Below are 16769 nucleotides of genomic sequence, written 5' to 3'. Positions count from 1 at the left end.
TTGACTTGACAAACAGATGGCTTCCATTCCTCTAAGCCAGTGGTGAAATCCCCTCTGCCTTCAATGGAGAGGCTATCAGAACAATATACATTTCCCTTGCTTCCTGAACGTTCACAGCTTCTCTTTTATTTGATGAGTAGGTGACAAAAATAAAAGTTTAAATTAGCAAAACAATACATTATTTCACTCAAGTATTTGTAGGCAATATTTACATGTCTGCTACTTAGCTACCTCAGCTGGTTTGAATTCTAGTTTCTCACTGGACTATTACAATAAGAAATTGTGGATTTGCTGGTGCCTACTGAAAAAATCCAATTTGATCTTGTGCAGCTACTCATCTAAGCAAAGCAAGAAAGGTTAGGTCTAGGCTAGGCAGTGAATTATTCAAAACGAACCAACAGGCTGAAAAATTAGCATTGTTCTTAAAATGGTTCAGAAAACCACAGAGGTTCTTTTTTTTTTTTTAATGCAGCTGCTGTGTTGCTGGCCAGCTTCCACCTTTATGCGTCCCGCGCTTGAATTCATACAGCGTTTGCTCTAAGATTAGCTCGTAAAATGAAGCGAGCATTTACCCCTCGGTCCAGCTAAATATATAAGCGTCTCATAACTTGAAACATATTGACCAGGTCTATCTGAACACATCTACAAAAAGTTGGTTACGTGTTTCAAAACACCAACAGAAGGGCAAAGATCGGCTTAAGTGGGATCTCTGCTTTCATTTCAGTATCGCATGGTTTTCCTCTCCCAGTCGAGTGACATTTTGATACCCTTGCAGCGAATGGCGCTTGACTCTACCTACCTGAGGGGTGCTCTAGGACAGAAGCAGGCAGTATCTTTCTCCTTGGGCTCGTAAGCTTAAGGAATAACAAAGCCAAAAAGGACAAATCCAAACGTAAACTTGAGTGCAAACGAAACCTTGCTCGCAGTTACCTTAAATTTACGATCCCATTGCGCGCAGAGACGGTACGGTCTGCACTACTGTTTTTTAATGAACTTATTTGCCCTCTATTCAAATCACGTTGGCTTCAGCTTGGACATATCCCTTCCTACATCCTGTCCAACATGAACAGCTGGTGGCACTTAAAGAGCAAAGACTAAATAGGAATTATTTTTTGTGTGGTAGGAAGGAAAATCACTACGCTTGTATTCCCAAATTCTTAGTTGCCGCCAGTTTCAAAGCAGCCGACTTAAGTTTAGTCTCCCGTGTGCAGTTCACTTGAAACAAAGCACACAACAAAGCGTGAGATAATCTGTTAGCGATCGTCAGATGTTTTTTTTTTTTTTAATGTATTGCTAGTAGTAAAAGCTCTCGGCAACAGTACAAGTTCACAAGTTTAGTAGTAACTTTAACTGTACTTCCTGTCCAGACATTCCAATGAGGACTTACTGAGGAAAAAACTGAGCAAGTCTTATAAGAGTCTGAATCTAACTGGAGGATAAATAGCTCAGGCTCTTACAACTGTAAGGAAAATTAAGAACCTCGAAAGAAAACAGAGTGAGAAAAGATCTCTAGGACTAAGCACATTGCTTTATGTTTCTGAGCTGCAAATGCTACCTTGAGACATGCTTTTGTTTGGCTATTAACCAGATTTCTCACAAGAGGAGCCCGTGTCATTCAAGTCTTTGCTCTTCCTGTTGACAACCGTCGCTTTGCTTGTTTTGCACTCATTTGTGAATAGGATGACAGCTCAGAGGGAATTCAAACCACTAACAGCATTGTGTGCTTTCTGCACTGACACTTCTCAGGTCTTTAGATTTTAAATTTTTTTGTTTTGTTTCTGGTTTATCGCCAACTTCCTTTTGATCCTGCCTTTACAACTCAGATACCGTCCCTTAGCCCTTCGGGATAAAATGATGAGGGAAGAAACGAGTAACTGTATCCTTATTTTGCGTAGCACCTTCAGCCTTTAAGTAACCTATTTCAGTAACTAGCTTAACCACTTACTGCATCCAAGTGTTTTCCTCTTAAATTTCTCAACTCCTCCATAAAAGAAAATAAACCCCTTTTTTAGGGAGGGGTTCTGTTTCACTTTTAGAGAATCAATTGTTTCTTCCCCAGCGGGAAGTAAGTCCTGTAATGTTAAGTAATGCTATCCGGCTGTTTATGTTTGACAGTTGCCATTACCTGCCTTCTGTCTATTTTTGTTTGAGCTAGTGCTAAAACAAGCTCAGTTTCTTTTCTTTTTTTTTTTTTTAAATACCCTTTTTTGTAACCTGTGATAGCCTGAATGCAGACAAGAGTTTTCCCTCTCCAGCCAAAGTTTTGGTACTGTGATCTTCATCTCTGAAGTACAGATTTAGGGCAGAATTAGCTGCTCTGCTTTTTGCTGTGGATCATGTGTAGGGCTGAGGGTTGAGGACAATGGCAATTAACCACAGGCTTCAAGTCCAACATGGCTTTGAGAGCATCTCTCAATAGGGGCTTAAGGGAAGCCAAGGTTCTGTCTTCTGGAAGACATTGTAGCTCTGTGCAAACAGAGTAGTAGACTTGTGAATCCGGTGCATTTCTTCCTATGGGTTTCTAACAAACTAATGTAAAAAACAGTTGAAAGTTTAACAGTATTGTGGGAGTCTGTTTCAGACTTACTGATTGCAGTTTACAGGATGCACCAAGAAGTTCCTGCTGACTACTTTAGGGGCCTTGAACGTTCTTTATAGCAGCTACGGAGGCAAAAACTAAAACTAGCTGAAAGCCCAGGGATTCACGCCCAAGCTGTCACTGGCACTCCTGCCCTCGGTTTCTGCCTCCCTGGGAAACAATCTCTCAATACCAAAAGGAAGCATGTGCTTCATATTTATTTCTAGGTGCTTTGAGTGAAAGATGTTTCCCTGACAGTGGAACCGTGGTACTTTGAGTCTTGCTCTCCAGTTTCCAAGTGTCATTTTTATTAGTACCAGCACCAGATTTAAGAGGAAGAGCACGGACACATGCAAGCAAGCAGAGACGGCGAGGATGAATGGGTTGTAGGCCCCCATCCTGCCAATTACCTCATTTGAGAGCAGCTGAAAGGTTTTCTACCAAACAGTTGTCATGGCAGGCTTCTAACAAAGGAACCTAACTATTCCCCCCCGCTGCCGCGACTAGCCCGAAGATAGAGCTTGGCCTCCCTTTACGCCATCCACTGCTTCTCGTGACCTGACCCGGGAGCCAGAAACTTAAACATTACTTTTGAATTTCATCTCTTGGGGAACAAGAGCATGCTATATTGGCCAGCAATGTTTCAGAGTTCATTATGGCAGGCAGAATACCATGCAAGTGCTTACAGCTTCAGGGATATGCACAATGAATGCAGAAGCAGTGAAGCCATCCTTTTTCAAGTTTGACTCGACAATACTAAGAAAAAACTTTTTCCATTGTTAATTCCCTTTTCTTCTCCAACACCTGTAGGTCTTTAAACAAGCCTCCCTGCTTCCTCCCACGTGCTAGTATACTTGCAGTATTAAGAGGCACACAGTTAAGGCACTTACCTGGAGCACTGCAGTTTTCATTACTGCACAGCGATCAGATTTCATGAATCGGGTTTTTTTACTGCAGGTCCTCTATGGGATATTTACCTTTTCTCTCCTTTCTCCTGTGGTTGATAATGGCTCTAAAGAAGTAAAAGCAGTGTTAAAGAAGCGATGCTTAGTAAGGTGACTGATGTTTAATATGTTTGCCTAATTAACGTCTGGCTAATAATTCTAACCCATTAAGTAGCTAGTTAGTACACGTTTCGAATAAACACATCTGGTCCTGCAATGAGCGAAGGTTCTGCCTGCATGTGGGTGACAGATGTGATGGCACTTTCCCCGGCGCTCTCTTTTAAATAATTAACAGCACACTGGTAAAGTAGCCTTAGACAGACCGCCTCAAAGCCAGCCGTATAGTCGGCAGACACAGCTCTGAGACATGTGCCTCATCTCGTTAGTCTGCTCCAGCTATTGCATTCCCTCCTCTTTGCTATTTCACAGGCTACGTGTGGCTCTAAGAAACACCCTTTTAAATAACTTTGGACTCTTGGCTTCTGGTGTGAAAGGCAGCAGGAGAAGAAGGAAGAGCATGTCAGGCCACCCAAGGGGCAAAGCGTTTTGAATTCACAAGCCTTGCAGATTGATCTCTCTTACCAAAGGGCATTTGAAGCAGTCCCGCCCTATTGTTTCGTTACTTGGAGTTGCCAAGCTAGGTTTGGAAGCAACCTTCTTTTGAAGGAAATGTTGTCTTGTGGTAGCCTACTACTTTACGTGGTCTGTAGCTTCCTAGGCTGGAACAGCTAGTAATTCTCATCAGTCTCTAAAGTGAGAAAAGCTAATATCAGTTACAGGCACGAGAGATCATTCCTTCCAAGTCAGCTGTCATTTTGTTTTTCAGATTTGGGCTTTTTGTGGTGGGGCTGTTTAAAATTATTATCCCCCCCCCCACCCCCCCCCCCCCCCCCCCGACAGAGGGAGGAATTATGTCAATAATTAAACAAACAGCAGGATATTTTGCAAGAGGCTTAGTTGCACAAAACCTACTTTTTAAAAATGAGCCCCGAGGTCTTGCTTATTACCAAAGGGCAAGGTAAGATTTATTCCTACTTCTGAGGGTCCGTGAACCCTGATCATTCTGTGCCTATAGCATAATGGTTAACATGCAGCTGTCATTAGTTCTAGCGATACAGGCTCAGTCTGTGACCTTTGTTTTGTAAGGCATCAACAATAGCACAGCTGCCCCTGCATAGTTGAGATCTCAAACCTGCAATTTGGCATGAGGAACAGAACAAATTGGATAAATATACATAAACACATTGTGAAGGAAGGGAAAACAGAACAGAATGAACCAGAGCATCATCCTACAACTTGTTTGATAGGGATGATTTAAGGAGGCATATGGTATAGTTAAATGTGCTTTCAAAAACATTGGCCCGATTCTTCAAGCAAATATGAAATAAATATCTAAATAGAAAGAAAGCTGATACAGTATCATTAGTTCTCTCAAAGGAGGCATATGAATGCCTTGGGAAATGCGTGTGAGTGGGGGCTGGGCGTGAATGATAAGCAGCTTTACATTCCCACACAAAAAGTGTCATTAACTTATTGTTAAGATTACACAGTCGTACTTCCTTCTAATGCTGCAAGCGTCAAAAAAACCTAGCAGGCAATAAGTTCATATTGAGACCTAACCCGGCACCAACTTTCGCATCTTACTAGCTCAGCATTGGCATAACAGACCGCCGCAGCCACCGTAATACCTCTCACACGCACAGTTTCCGTACAACGCACGTGCGTAAGAACCCAAGATCACTGCTGTGCTCATCCTACGTTGCGACCTTTCGATGCTACGTTATTTAGTAACTCAATAACAATTCTAAGTTAAAATTAGCCTTTGTCTTTCTCCATTCCTTTTACCAGATGGAAAGAAAACATTAAGTAGATTAGCTAAGAAATTCCAAATGTGTTACTACAAAATAAGTCTTCAATGTATATTTAAATGATGTTTTTCACAAGTCACACCAGGTGTATCTCCCACATAAGCTGCGTGTAAATACTCGAATACTCAAAACCACGTGATTGCCAGAGTGTGTCGATAGACATACCCGATGACCTCTTTACGCAGACAGATCCATAACTTCATCAAGTTCATTGCAGAACATTCACTTCCCTGCCTTAAGGAGTATTGAGAAAAGTTGTAACTGAATTGAGTTTTATTGTGACATGCAAGCGAGGAGCTGAAAACCAGATGGAGGAGATAATGGCTGTTGCTTTCTATGGCTATGGGTGGAATTACTATTATGATTTTTATTTTGTCACTTAATCCTCCTTGGCTGAGAAAGGTAAAAGCACAGAGAATAAGCGCCAAAGAAAGGAAGTCGTACGCGAGCTGCGGATTTGACTTGCGTATCTTCCAGAGTCATTTAAGAAAGGATGAATATTTCATGGGCTGCGCTGAGCTTTTGCTGTTCTCTTTCCAACTAACAAGTTACACTTACCTTCTTTTTGTAGCATTGTTAACTAAACAGGCTTATCACAGCCTTTGTGAAAAGCAAGAGATTAGTTTGGCCACAGAACCAAATTACTCCCTCATCTAAGGGGGGGACAATGCGTGTGGTTAGTACTTAACCACTTGAAAGTTAGGCAACTTGTTTAAATATTCAAGTGTGAGTTTAAGGACCCATTTTCAAAGTCTTCTCTACAGTCTATAGAACTGCATTGCGACTACATATTGCTTGAAGAACGCCTTGACCATAGAAAATGGGAGCAATTATAGTTAGGGTTCAGTAGGATTTCTCAGTTAAAAGGCAGCTTTGTTGACTAAGATACTTCACCTTCCAAATAATACCACTCATTACTATAAAAAGGCAAAAGCACACTAAACCCACGTGACTAGTTACCTCTAAGTAAATAGTTGTACAGCTATACCTTAGGAAGCGCTGGACGAAGGAGAAGAGGCAGTCTGCTGTTGCAAAAGAAGGTATCAGCCATCAGCACAAACACCGGGCTTCCTTTGACTGGTCGAACTTTCTAAAGCCTTTCTGTCTTCCCCGTGCACAGTAGCTGAGCAGTTCTCTAACACAGGGGACGTAACAATAACCCACACCAAAAAAAAAGGGGGAGGGGGGAAGAAAGGGTGCATTGCTTACCCCTTTTTAACTTCCTGCTATCCTTGTCAGCCACCTGAGTTCCTGGTGCTTACAAACTGGTAGGATGCCATCTCCAAATCAGGCTGTTTTCACCTGTTGTTCTCCTTGCAGAGCCTCTGTGCTCAGGAGACAGAAGTACTTCTCCATCACAGATGTACTCATAGCTAATTAGGCTCATTGATTTGATATTAACATTATCCCTCAATGTAAACAGCTGTTCTTTCCCAGTAGCGCTGGGTGAAGAGAGTTGATGTGAATCGGATCCTCTCCCACCTGGACCAATTGCAAAGTCACCGACACTTCGCATTTATTTTCAGCACCGGCACTTAAGCTTCCCCCCCGCCCCATGCGAGCATTTGGTTCCAACAAAACTAAAAAAAAGAGTATGGTTACCAATCGCCGGTTACTCACATGGTACAATCTCTCCCCTCCAAAATAGCTAGAGAAATAAACTCAGGTAGGGGGAAACCAGAAATGCGGTGAGATTAGGCCTAATGTCTGTTATAAATATTAACTTCTGAAAATATTTTAGAAATACATTTACTTTGACACAATTAGATTATAATGGGAACTATTCACAGATGGAAACATCCTCAATGAATTGTATAGGCTAACTGGCTCCTAAGACATATGGATCTGATGTTAAGATCAGTAGTAATTTCTAATGCAGTCCCTCACGTTCCTCAATAGGGCACACGGTGTTCCCAGAGCATTAAGAAAGAGCGCGTGAGCAGAACTAAGTGCTTAATATTATGCAGTGGACATAGTATCCTGAGCTGAATTAATAGACTAATTTAACATAATAATGACATTTCATACCCTGTTACTGCACGTTCCCATGATTCCATGAGATCAGAGCTAATTCATTGCTGGTTTCCAGTTCTTTCAAATCCACTAGCGCTTCCCAGCAGCGAAGTACTTGCATATCTCTGCGCTTCTGTCCGTTTCCTGTGGAAAGCCAAACCCAAATAGACCGTATGTTGAACACTCAGCTGAGAAAGCTAGATACTTCTGGGGTAACAAGAGGGGATCCTAAGAGAACTATGACTTACGTCAGTGCTAGGCTACACCAAGAAAGGGGGGGCGGCGGCGGGGAAGAGTTTGTACTAATTCTTTACCAAACCCGCGAAATACCGTAACAATTTGCATAGAGCGCCGGTCTTAGCTGCTGTCCTCGGGAAAATAATCAAATACTTCTTTTTATGTCTGTGTGGTTGGCGGGAGAAAAATGACTCTGACCGTTTAGCGTAACTGCAGATTATTAACTGTCCCCAGTACCGTTCCCATCGACTCAAGTAAACCGTTTCCTATGATTCCCAGACATAGAGGACACTTGGCGCAGCGGAACTGCACCGAACATTTGGCAGGCGAGGTTTAGGAACCGTGCTGCAAGGGAACTTGCTGCGTCCTTATGCAGCTGGAGCTTTTGATCTAGGAAGAGCAACAAACCCCCAAGCACGGACTTGAAATACCTTCCTCCGTGCCTTGGTGTTGCCGCCTCCGCCCGCAGGGACGCGTGCCTAGAGGCGGAGAGTCAGATTTGTGGTCCTGGAGTGCTTCTTAACTGAGAACACGGGAAAAGATACTCTGCGCTTTGGCCGGTGAGAATGTGTGGGTCCCTAGGAAATAACGGCCAGCGATTTCAAACTCGGGTTGGTCAAAATAAAGTATGGTCACAGCGGCACCCCCCTTTGTGCTGCCAGACTGTTGTGCAGGGGATGGTAAATTACATGGGGGTAAAGTGATAGGCATAAAAAAAATTATACTTAATAGCTCCGCCAAAACCTTCTCCCACCACGACTGTCCAGTGTGTGATGTCTATGCACATATATATATATATCTGTATGCAAACACACACACAGAGATGCGTATGTACACACAGATATATTTAGAACACCTACGCACACACGCACACCTACTACTGGCTTACCAATATTAACTACGTAATGAAGCTATATATCAATCTACAGAGGTAGATCTTTTTTTTTAAGGGAAAGCACCCTTTTAGTACATACACAGATCTATTTTTTTCCTTCCTACTATGTACAGCATTTTAGCTATTTTAATGCTGGCAGTTGATTCTAAAATACCTTTGTCACCATAATTTTAATAACTTTTTGAGCAGTTGCCAGTTTAATTTTCAGTGCGTGAAAAAGTGGAGGTAAATTATTTATTACTTCCAGCAAATGTCTTTCACAATTTTATTTAATTTTTTTCATCTTTTTTAATGGGTCATAAAATGGTAGTCTTTTATTGGATACTCATAAAGTAAGGAGCAAATGAATACTTTGCAAATAGGTTACTGTGGATTGAAATGTCAGCAGTATTTCACAGGGTATGAAATTCTTTAGACTAGAGCTGTAGTGACATATGGCAGCGGGCCACGTTCCTCTTCCGTAACAACGAAACAGCAGTGGACACAAAGGAAAGAAAGAATTGCAATTGCTGGGTCTTCTCCAGTTACATTTTTTGGTAAATTATTTATTAGAATGGCCACTGGGCCGCGACGGATGCAGTTTAAAGTTGCGAGAGTCTTGTGATTAACTGTGGTCGTAAATAAGAACCTTTCTAAAAAAGCTCTTTTCGGACTAAGTTTTCTGGGATCGATTCCCACTCAAAAAGTGACACTCCACAGACAAAATAGAGGAAAATCCCTTCCACGCCGAGCAAGGGCTATGAACTGTAAATAAACTGCACAGTTTTTCCTGTTACAATGAAATAGCTTTGGAAGCATGGACCACTGGAAAATTGCACGTTAGACCAGCGGTACATAAAAAGCGATAGAGTATGCGAGTATCTGCACAGCATGTTAATTAAACATGCTTATTAGCTCAAGTTTGCTATCTCTCTGATTCCACTTTACTCAAACGGTGTGTCAGAAGCGATCAGAAGATAGGAATGAGCAACCTGGCTAAAAGCCATAAAAAGGTGCTGGATGTGAGCACTGCTGCGTTTTTGAGGAACAGCGTGAAGGGCTGCGCTTGCCCTTCCCTGGAAGCTTGTTCCCGTGTTTTTCAAGGTAGACATACAGAAGCTGGTCGAGTCCTTGTGTTCTTGGGTATAACTGCAAGAAGACCTGGGTATTTGTGCACGGCGTGAGCGGGCCTCTATTATTAGAACCCGCGATGGTTACCCTCAGGGTCTGCTTCCCCTTCCCGTGCGCACAGATGCGAAATCCACGCCGTGACCCACGCAGAATGTGTTGCACAGCAGAGGTGAGGTTCCAGGTTTTAGCTGGGCATCGGAGGATGTCTTCCTGGGTTGCTACAGCAACATCAACATTTACACTTACTGACTCTTTGTGGGTTTTACTCAGGGTTGCCCTGAGGAGATACTCTGTTCTGCAGCAGCTTTCAGGAGCTCAGCACTCGGTTTTGTTCTGGGCTGGTATGAAACTAGTATCCGTCTAACCTTTCCTTGCAAAAAGAGGGTTGTGTCAAAAGGTCTGTTTTCCCTCAGGGACAGTCTGCCCTGACGTGCGTAGCTGTGCTGTTTGGGTGTGACCGGATTCACAGTGCATCGAGCACAGCGAGGGTTCAAACATGGGCCTCACGCGTGCAACGTCTTTCTTTCCGTGCTAGGGTAGGACACGGACACCTTCTCTTCTCTCGTCTCGCTCTCTCTGCGTACCTCAGCAGAAGGAGAGGGAATTTTCCTTGGGTCTTTGGAAAGCAATTAAGATACGACGGGCGTAGTCATGTAAATCACATCAATAACTGCAGGGAGATCTGGCCGTACAGCCTGATCAAACCAGGCATTTAGTGCCCGTGCAGACATTTTTGAGGCGTTCCTGATCGCCTCCACCAGGGAGACGGTGGGTATGGTCTTACGACCAGCCGACCAAAATCTGTGCTGCTCCTTTCCTCGGGAGCTAAGTCTGTCATGAAAAATCACTACAGTCTCATAGCCCTTTAAATTGTATTCCTCCGGTCTACAGAGAAAGTATCGGCAGAGGCCCAAAGCTTCAGACATGTTATCTGGTGACACAGGCCGGTTCAGCTCTCAGGTGACTTGAGCTTCACTGAAAGAACCTGACACTTAGAAAAAATACTGACAATCACCAGTGGGAAATGAAGGTGCCCAAAACTATAGATTCACTGCTGAATGTCATTTTGTTTTCAAAATATTTGCAGTTTGTGCAGAGTGCTGAGCTAAAAGCCTCACACATGTGGACAGTTACTAGTAAACACTAGATGTGTTTATATATACATCTCTCCCTGGGATGTTTGCGAACATGTGAGCAGAAGAAATACAGCACCTCGTTTTTGGAACTGCAAATTTGAAGGCGTAGTGTTTAGAACAATGAGAAGTACGCATAACCCATCAAACAGGTGGACGCTAAAGAAACGAAAAACCACGTTTCTTATACCCCACAGACATGACAATTCCAGGGAAGAAGTGATTTTGTATGTTGACATGTTCATCCTTTTGAAGATGAGATAATTATCTGTATGAGTTCACTCTGTGGCTTCTTGAACTGAGCGAGTATGATCAACTCCTGGGAAAATCTCAAATGGCTCATCCCTGCAGCTGTGTATCAGAACAGAAGTTGATAGGGAAACTGGTTGTTGCTACTGCATTGTATCTCTGCAGATAGCTGATGTGTTCAGTGAGCCTGCTGCTTGGGATTTTTGTCAGACCGTCTGACAGCTAAAGGTTGGGGGAATGCAAAGCTCGACAGTAGCGAGGTGGCACATGGCACCGGGGACTCGAAATCCCTCTCACCGCAGTCCGTGGGAGCTGTGGGCCCAGTTCCCATTGAGACACACGGGTTATCGGTGCCCTTTTCTGGGGCCTTGCTGTATGGCCGGAACGCTGCACCGAGGCGATGCTGTGCACGAGGATCGGATCCCTAGACCTCACTGGCAGCAGAGTTCAGTCCCGGAGGGCGACAGGAGCTTGCTCAGTGGCATCTCCTAAAAATGCGGGTAAGCTCCCCATTTTAGTAACTGTCTGTAATAACTGGCCTTCAGAAACTGGCCTGAGCAGACTTTGTGGTACGCTTCTGTTCCGTTCATGGCACGTTCCTGGCTGGGCGTTTTTGCTGGACCGAGATTTTTGTGCCGCTTCTGAGGATCTTTCCCCACCAGCTCACGCACTCTAATAGGAATCGCTTATTTGTCACAGCTGAGGGTGGCTATGTTCTGAGGCTAGGCAAAAGAGCTTAAAATGCCAGAGTTGGGTCCTGGTGACCCTGCCCGCTCAGCACACCACCCCTCTGGGACTCGGGCAAGTCACCTAAGAGAATAGATTACATGCATCCCTACTCACTGTTTTTCTCCTAAATCCCAGGTAAAATATTTAGATAAGTGAACGGAGCCGGAACATAGCTCTCGGGCCCGTACAGCACATCAGCCGAGCAAACGTTTTTTGGTGGGGCTGGAACTTAAAGCTGCCTTTTCTAGTACAAGACAGTAGTGGGAAGGTAACCGCTTCTCAATCCTTTGGGGAATCCCTGCTTGAGTGGAGCTCGTCAGCGGACGTAAACGGAGGCCAGCTCTACGTTGCAAACAGTAAGGTGTAAACGTGGGCACCAGTCCGCTTGGAAATCTTAGCTGTTACAGAAAATTTTTCGTACAATCTTGTGAGTTCAAGTAAATTTCAAGATCCACAAGATACCTGGGGCAACAATCCTTTTCTTTAGTATGGGTTAAGATGCTCTTCTGGAGTGTTTTATCCAAATGTCTCTGACGTTCCTGTTTTGCTCACCTTGCTAGTAAAGACCATCTTAAAGAAACAGCATCATTTCTTAATAGCTACATTAGACAAACCTCGCACGTTTCAGGCAAGACTTATCGAGCTCACAGCAGCAAGTAGCCTAAGTGTGGCAGCTACAGAACACTTCTAGAAAAAGACTAATACAGATGTTCCGTATGAAGGCAAGAGAGGGCCATCACTATAAATTTTAGAAAATAGCACGTATCGCGGCAGGAGCGTGTAGTTTGCTGCGCGACACAGGGAAGGTAGAAGAAAAAAGGGTGACTTTTGCTTCAAGCTTTATTGCGTAAGAGAGAAACCGAGCGAGAAGTTTAACAGGACCAACGGTTAAGTCTTGAAAGCTGGGCTTTTTCTAGGGAAGCCAAGAAAGCCCAGCACCTCAGTCCCAGGAATTCCTAAGATATGCTGTCTCTCTCACACCAAAACAGCGTGAACAATGCAGTATTTTATCGAGTTAGAGTATCCGCCTTCAAATAAGCCGCGATGCGCGCCTAGATTTTTGCTGACAAACCCGTCAGGTTGGGGGGGGGGGGCAGCCTGGAGGTTGTGAGTATAGGAGACATCACTGCAAAACAAGTAATTTGTTTCCTAAAGATCTAAGGGATATGTGAAAGCCTACTTTTACGAAGATCTGTATGAAATAATTTATACTATAATTTTGGTGGACTTGGCAGTTTACGTGTGTAGGCTTTCTTATACAGGAGAATGAAATGAAACACGAGTAGCAGTTAGAGGTACCATAGCGAGAACATACCTCAACAGTACTTTACTCCTCTTCTGAAGTTTCAGATGTGTTTTGTTTCCTAGTTGCTCAGACGAGAAACAGGCGAGCCCGGGTATATGACATTTCAGATAGTGCCCGCTAGTGCTGGCTGCGGTAGTCAGCCGTCGACACGCCTTCCTTTTCAACCACGCGGGTTCGGGACCGGTAGTAGCACGTCGCACAAATCAACAAACTGCCAGAGGATAAACAACATCGCGAAATGACGTTAGAAAATATTCCTGACTGACAAGAACACGCGCGGGACAGGAGGAAGGATGATCTTGCCAGATGGCAAAGGGAATTGATTGGATAGCAGAAAAAAACCCCATAGGAAATCGAGGATTTGCATTCACCTTTTTTTTTTTAAAAATTAAACGGGGAAAAAAACGAGCATCTGAAAGCGTTTTGGAAATTCGACCTTAGTAGCTGGCAGCAACTGTAGTCAGATGTTACTGGCCAAATCCAGCAGTTCTTCACTAGTGCACAGGCAGAATTATTTTTGGTCACAGTGGGAGTTTTGCCCAACAAGAGACTACAGAAACGGTTCCAACCAAAGATAAAACAGCTGAGGAAAACCTACAGTGTATTTAGACACAGTTAAAATATGATCAGAAATAAAGTCAACGCAGGAGGTATATAAGGATCTAGGTTCTTAAAGATCACGGTAAGTTAATTTAAAAATCAAAATTACTTGGTGTACTACAGTTGGATTTAGAGCAGTCGGAAGGGCTCTTAGCGTGCTAGCTAGCAGGCTTTCAACCAAGCAATATAATCCCGATTATGGCATCAGTCAGTGTGAAGGTACCCACCGTTGCTTAGGAAAGTTCAGAAAAAGTGGAATAGCTTTTATGTTCAGGAAACAGAACCGCAATGAATGCCCTTTTCTTGGGCATTACCAAGTTCAAAACTTGGTGCGAAGCCGGTGGCGTGTTTCTCTAAGTCACGCTTTAAAAAGAGAAGGCTGACGAGGGAGAATGAAACGTTTAAGAGATTAATCTTTCTTCTTTCAATCTGTACTTAACTGAAAAGTTGCCATCCAAAAATACTTCCGTGCGCCGTGAATTTTTCAGTATTTATGGGCTGACTGCAGTTATTCCCTGCCAACTTGATATACTCTATGATTCGGTTACACCCGTACAGTCATAGTTAATGCGGTGCAAAAGGATGCGACCCCAGGACACCGGAAGGAGTCACGTTCACGTAACTGCGCTGTAGGTTAGCAACTTGGACAGAAAAAGCGATGCATTTATGATGCGCAAATCTCCAAAAGGTTTCAGAGTTTAAACACACAAATTTCTTCAGGATTTGGGCTGCGTTTCGACAGCGCAGCGCGTACTTAAGTCCTTCTCCGATCAAGAAAAGGTACGGCATGAAATTCCCTCGCGGTGCAGTCAACAGGATTGGTTTGCCAGTCAAATTCGAGCGGGATCGTCACGCTGAAATTTCCCACGGTATTTCTTCTTGAAGTGGCACAGCAAAACAATTGAAAACAACAAAATAATAAAAAGCATCACATTTAAAAAATTCATCACTAACAAAAGTTTTGGTATAGTTTGCCTGATTTAGTGTGTTGGAAGGGAATTGAATTAATTTTTTATTTTTATCTGTTCCGATTCACTTATTCCAGTAACAATTACAAGTAAATTAGAGTTATTCTTTCTGTTAGATCAATTATTCATAACACAGATCATTTAAAAATGAGTTTAGCAGAAGCAACTTACTTCATTTTTACTAAAAGTGAAAAAGGAATTAGCCAAATTAGTTAAAATAGCTTTGAACTCCATATTGACTAAAGCATTTGTGCCAGAAGAAAAATTCATGACATATAAGAACAGTATAAATGATTAATCATTTTAGCTCATGGATATCTATATTTTTATTTAATTACATCTATGCATAACATAAACTGTCTGAATCTTGGGAATCCAAGCCAGCGAAGCTGAAGAGTCTTCTTATGTTTAACATTCACCATGTGTTGTTTTCTGCTAGGGTTAATTTGTAAAATATAAACCACATACTATTTGTATGCAGTGTTTATGTACTATTTATAGAAAGTCTTGACCATTTATAATTATCCGACATTTTTATCCATAATGTCTGGATACAATTAAAGAGATCTTTATGGAACAGACAAAACAATGCTATTTTTACAGCTGAACTTCACTTTATTTCACGTAAAACTTTTTGGAGTATTTTATGCTACATGGAAAACAGAAGGGATAATATCTACTCGGATAGCTCTCTGTCGAGAAGACTAAAATTATGTCCAAATAGTAATCAACGCAGTACCCATGGGAGACTGTACTGTTGATTTTAAGCAGGAAAAGAAAGCTCAGTCTGAAATGACCAAAAATTGGTTTCTGAAAGCCACAAGGTTCAACCCTGTAGCAACTAAGTATCGTGATCGCTTAAAAGTCATCAGAGGTTTCTAGAAATGATAACGCCAAGTAATCACGTTAGTTTTGTGATGTCTGTGAAGTCACTTCTGACTTCTAGTGCAGCTCAGAAGCCCCAACTCCCATTTCCCTCTCTTGTAACACTTTCTCTGTCGAACAGTCTGTACGTACAAGCGCCTCCATAGCATGTATCTGCTTTTATTGACTGTGTTACGGCTGCTGATTTTTTTGTTTTTTTCTCTTTCTTTCCAGAACTCTGGAAGTTTTGGTGAGCTTGAATGAAGGGCAATCTTTCATGTCCAGCTCATTAACAATCACCGCTTCCGAGTGTGTAAGTAAATGGCTAACGTCATTCAATGTAAAATCCTGAAATCCACTTTCTCTTTTGGTTTTACCATTGCATGACCTCTCAGTGCAGAGAACCTCAACCCATGACAAGGCCCGGCAGACGTTTAGAACGCCTAAATCCACCTAACTAAAAAGTACACGTGTGCAAGCACATACAAAATGTAGGTATTTCAATGATATGTCATTTCTTAATACGTAAGGACATACATCTATATATATATATATATGTATGCACCAAGTCGCCATCTCTGTATTTTGAAACACGCTTAACAGTCTGTTTTATAACACCACTACGTGCAAGAAGGAGTTCTCAGCTGTACGAATTCCTTGATGAAGTGTGTGCAAGGGGTTACAGACAAGATATTTTTTTGCAGTTATATAAAACAATTCCCTTAATTTTTCCCATTAAGGTGGCAAACAGCTTTATTTTAGAAAGATCGTTTTTGGCAGGATTCCATCTAATAACACACAAAAGCATCTCTTATGCACCAGGCTTGGAGATTTACCTTTGCTTTCTGACATCGGCTCTGTTATAAAGGGCTTCTCCTTCCATTGCTGCTGCATCTGTTTCACTAGCTGCTTCAGCAGCTGCTGACTTAGACCACAGGCAGAACTCTATGTAGAGGGAAAGCCCTGGGATTCTCCTCCTCTCCCGGGCTACCTCAGCCACTCTGCCCCGAGATCCAAGCAGCGTCTGTGCGTTCCTTGTCGGTGTGGGACTTGTATTTTTCTACAGCCTGTGAACTGTGTTTTGCTAAATATGTTACAACAAATTACTTCAGCACAGCGTGCAGCTGTGGCTTTCAAAATATTGGGAAGCTTCCGTGCCATCAGAGACTTGCTTGCTATAAATATAATCATGTCGTAAGAGCCAGGTGTGACACAGTCACCTGGGGTCCCACTCCAGCACAGTTCTCCTGAGCAGGATTGGCAGGAGCAGGCTGA

The 16769-nt window shown here is 42.8% G+C and overlaps 1 protein-coding gene across 3 annotated transcripts in view; it reads left to right on the top strand.

The window, feature by feature from the left end:
• ANTXR2 (ANTXR cell adhesion molecule 2) overlaps positions 1 to 16769 on the top strand; it is a 116691-nt gene that overhangs the window by 40758 nt on the left and 59164 nt on the right. For all 3 annotated transcript variants that reach the window (XM_054824454.1, XM_054824455.1, XM_054824453.1), the window contains exon 11: positions 15729 to 15807. In XM_054824454.1, coding sequence (XP_054680429.1) covers positions 15729 to 15807 — 79 coding nt within the window. The remainder of the gene's footprint in view (positions 1 to 15728; positions 15808 to 16769) is intronic.

This window comes from Grus americana, chromosome 4 (assembly GCF_028858705.1).
Source record: "Grus americana isolate bGruAme1 chromosome 4, bGruAme1.mat, whole genome shotgun sequence".
NCBI classification, from domain to species: Eukaryota; Metazoa; Chordata; class Aves; order Gruiformes; family Gruidae; genus Grus; species Grus americana.
This window is presented reverse-complemented; position numbering and strand designations above follow the sequence as displayed.